Raw genomic sequence first — 4,207 nt, 5'->3', positions numbered from 1 at the left:
ATTATTATTATTATTATTATTATTATTATTAATAATAATAATAATAATAATAATAATAATAATAATAATAACAATAATAATAATAATATGAGAGTATTGTAGTTTGCTTGAAGTTTTGTGTATTTTTTGTAAAGAATAAAATGTTTCGAATGATACAACAATGCACTATAATACAAACAGTGGGCTATATACCTGTTGCAATTTAACCATCCATAGTCTGATAATATTTCAGAATAAAATTCCTTCCTCAGATATCCCTAGGAATTGATGGAGTTGCTGCTATAATCGAACAACAATAATCCTTTCTTCTAAAGACACAGAGCCTGAGATTTGCTGTGAGGGACTAGATGATTACATCAACCCCAGTGTTTCACTGGTACTTAATTTATTGACTCTGAAAGGATCTTCTTATTGTTTATTTTATCATGCTCTTATTGTTTTTTTATCTTTGTTATGAGTTACATCAATTTCTACAAATTATTATTATTATTAATAATAATAATAATGATAATAATAATGATGATGATGATAACAATAATAATAATAATTGTTTCAAATTTTGACACAAGATCAGCAATTTTGGGGTAGGGTGTTAGTTGATTACACCAACTCCAGTACTCAGCTGATACTCATTTTATTGACCCAGAGAGTGATGAAGGGCAAAGTCAACCTTGGCAGACTTTGCCTTTCATAACAATAGCAACAACAACAACAACAGTACTGAATACTTTTATGTGTGTTTTCCAGTGTAATTTTTCTTTTTTTTTTTTCAGTTTATTTTGTTACCCTCCTACACATTTTGATCATGAACATTCTTATTAAACTTGAAACTTTGATGCATGTTCTCCAAAATGTACCTAATCCATTTTTAAAGAAAGAAATCTCTTGATGTCTTCCTAAAATAATGAATAATAAATATAATAACAATAATATATCATCATAAGAGAAAATCTAATAGTAATATCTGACAATTCAGAGATGCATTATTTCTGTTGTTGAGTTCCATAAATTTTAATATAATAATCATTATGTGTTGGTTTACACAATTTAATTTTTATAATTATGTGTTTCATTGCAGAAGTAGCACTTTACGGGAAATGTGATAAAGATATAGCCTGCAAAGATGAATTTGCCAGTTGCGTAAGACAAAAGTGTACCTGTAACAATAAATATTTTCGTCGTGGATCTATGTGTGCAAAAAGTAAGTTAAAAATAACAGAACTTTGACATTGAACTACATAAAGGATTACAATTACTCTTAGAAATAATAAAAAAATAGATAAAAGTTACAGATATATTGAAAGTACTGTATTTGATGGCATAAAAAGTGCACAGGCATATTAGATGCATCCCAATTTCAGCATCACATATTCAGGAAAAGATTTTAGTGTATTAACACTTTAGCATTTAAACCAGATGTATCCTGTCAATATTCTCCCTGTTTTATGTTCAAAACAGGCCAAACCTGACCTCTCACATTTACCCACTCTACAATGTTATTCTAGAAAGAAACAATCACATTATCATAATCTCAAAACTACGTGATAATGTATGATTAATTCAAAACAATGTAAATAAGTAAGCACTACATTTGACAGAGTAATCTGAACACTAAAGGGTTAAAGCTTATGGCAGGTCCAGCATTGCATAGTGGACCTCAAGTAACATTTTTGACACATTGTTTATCAAAAAATAGATGTATCTTATATGCCATCAAATGCAGTAGATAAGTTTTCATCCTTTATTTTTTTGAGTTTTTTACAGTATTCACTTTTGTATTTTTCTTTATGAACCAAACTGAAAATATATGTTCTTGACAAATGAATGCCTTTATGGAGATCTGCTGAATGTTAGAGAGAAAATCAGGCAAAGACAGCTGTGACTATCTGGTCACTGCATACACCACCATGAACTGGGGGCATCCAAATTAGTCTTGCAGAACCCATTTCATGGTGATGCAAGAAAAGGAAAATGTCATCACACATCAACAATTTGATTGTAGACACCGGCCTGGAATGTATCCAAGACCTTAGGCAGTGATGATGGACTGAGAAGTGTGGCTGGTAAACTTTGTTGTTGCGGCCCAGGTTGGAATCCAGCTATAATAATAAATAAATCATGTTACTTCATGCTTCTAAAGTGAAGGTTGGACAAAACCTGTATAAAAGAGAGAGAGAGAGAGAGAGAGAGAGAGAACTTACCATGAAAATACTCTAATATGTGAGCAAAATGGAAACCCTTGTGCATCATCATCATCAACATCATCATCATCATAATTTAATACTCGTTATCCATACTGGCATGAGTTAGACAGTTTGACAGGAGCTGGCCAGCTGAAGAGCTGCCCAGGCTCCATGTTTGTTTTGGCATGGTTTCTACAGCTGGATGCCCTTCCTAACACCAAACTTTTTACAGTGTGTACCAGGTGCTTTTATGCAGCACTGGTACAGATACTTTTTATGTGGCACCAGCACCCATGAGCCTCAAGGTTAGGAATGCTCAGCCAGCGAGGTATGTAGGGGACAGCGTGTATACAAGGACAACCACATTTTTACTTAGCTTGGCATGTCTTTTCAAGCACAGCAAACCGCCAGGAGTCTTGGTCCCCTGTCGTCCCATTGATATAAATTATGTAAAATGCAAAGGTGCATATAATTCACTGCTTTAAGTTATTGTTGCAGATCTTTTAGTTGGATACATTAAATGTATATCACTCTTTCATGTTGAAAACGTCAGACTTCATCAGACCATTAAAATTAAACAATATTTAGCCTAGATAGTAAGTACATAGAAGAATGACTGCTTGAAAGACCTAGGTATTGCAAACACTACCTTCAGTCTGCAGCACTCCTAATCAAGTACTGCATCTAAAAGGAAAGAAGTCTCATATTTATCATGAAAGCTGAAACAAGCTCTTGTATTTCATAACATCTTTCAGAAAGGGTGATGAAACCTGAGTTACAGAATGGGTCTGATGAACGTTTGTTTGATGATGGTAGTAAAATAATTGGTGTAGTATACTCTATTACTCTTTTACTTGTTTCAGTAATTTGACTGCGGCCATGCTGGAGCACTGCCTTTAGTTGAGCAAATCGACACCAGGACCTATTCTTTGCAAGCCTAGTACTTATTCTATCGGTCTCTTTTGCTGAACTTCCAAGTTACGGGGACGTAAACACACCAGCATCAGTTGTCAGGCGATGTTGGGGGGACAAACAGAGACACACAAACACACACACACACCCACACACACATATATATATACATATATACGACAGGCTTCTTTCAGTTTTCGTCTACCAAATCCACTCACAAGGCTTTGGTCGGCCTGAGGCTATAGCAGAAGACGCCCAAGGTGCCACGCAGTGAGACTGAACCCAAAACCATGTGGTTGGTAAGCAAGCTACTTACCACACAGCCACTCCTGCACCCAGCTACTTACCACATAGCCACTCCTGAGATAATTATAAAGAAAATTCTAAGATAAATGAAACCAGTAGGTAAGAAATAATGGAGATGCAAAATCCATTCAATTCTTGTAAATTAGACTGTCAGGGTCTGGAAACATTGAATATGCATTTAATAACTTCATTGCTCTAACCTAGCTGTAAAATAAACTAGTAAGAAAATATAAAAAATATAAAATATATGAAAAAAACTTGAAGACAGTATGAATTTCAACAAATTAATGAAATGCTAATATCGATACATTAAATATATATATAGGGTAGCAAATATTTTTACAAATTTCACTACCAGTGGCCTAGCATGTATAAAAAAGTCAATAGACGGCATATTGTTCAATATAAAATAGTGTACATTTAAACACAAGAGAAATTACCTATCACAGGCAATTTCTACACGCTAGGAGACAGTCAAAACGACCAAAAACCACAAAATTTAAGAAATTTCAAAGGGAATGAAAATATATTAGCATTTCAAAGTTCGTTTCAGCATTTTTCATTTTCTGCTGATTGAAACTGCGCTTGCGTGGTGGATTTTGAAAAAATTATAACATATAACGATGGGGCACATGCTATTTGTCTCAAAATTATAGGTTAGTCTTGGATGGCTTGGTTACTGATGAGAATTTGCCTAGTAAATTATTTTATTTACTAAAAAATTCGAAACCTATAGGTATAACCATAAAAACAAGATAAAAGTTTTTATTTTTTCATTCCCTTTGAAATTTCTTAAATTTTGTGGT

At 33.5% G+C, this 4,207-nt stretch overlaps 1 protein-coding gene across 1 annotated transcript in view; it reads left to right on the top strand.

Annotated features, from left to right (window-relative positions):
- Positions 1 to 4,207, top strand: part of LOC106876748 (uncharacterized) — a 127,858-nt gene that overhangs the window by 77,044 nt on the left and 46,607 nt on the right. The window contains exon 5 of the mRNA XM_052978600.1: positions 1,079 to 1,201. Coding sequence (XP_052834560.1) covers positions 1,079 to 1,201 — 123 coding nt within the window. The remainder of the gene's footprint in view (positions 1 to 1,078; positions 1,202 to 4,207) is intronic.

Source organism: Octopus bimaculoides, chromosome 2 (assembly GCF_001194135.2).
Source record: "Octopus bimaculoides isolate UCB-OBI-ISO-001 chromosome 2, ASM119413v2, whole genome shotgun sequence".
Lineage (NCBI taxonomy): Eukaryota > Metazoa > Mollusca > Cephalopoda > Octopoda > Octopodidae > Octopus > Octopus bimaculoides.
This window is presented reverse-complemented; position numbering and strand designations above follow the sequence as displayed.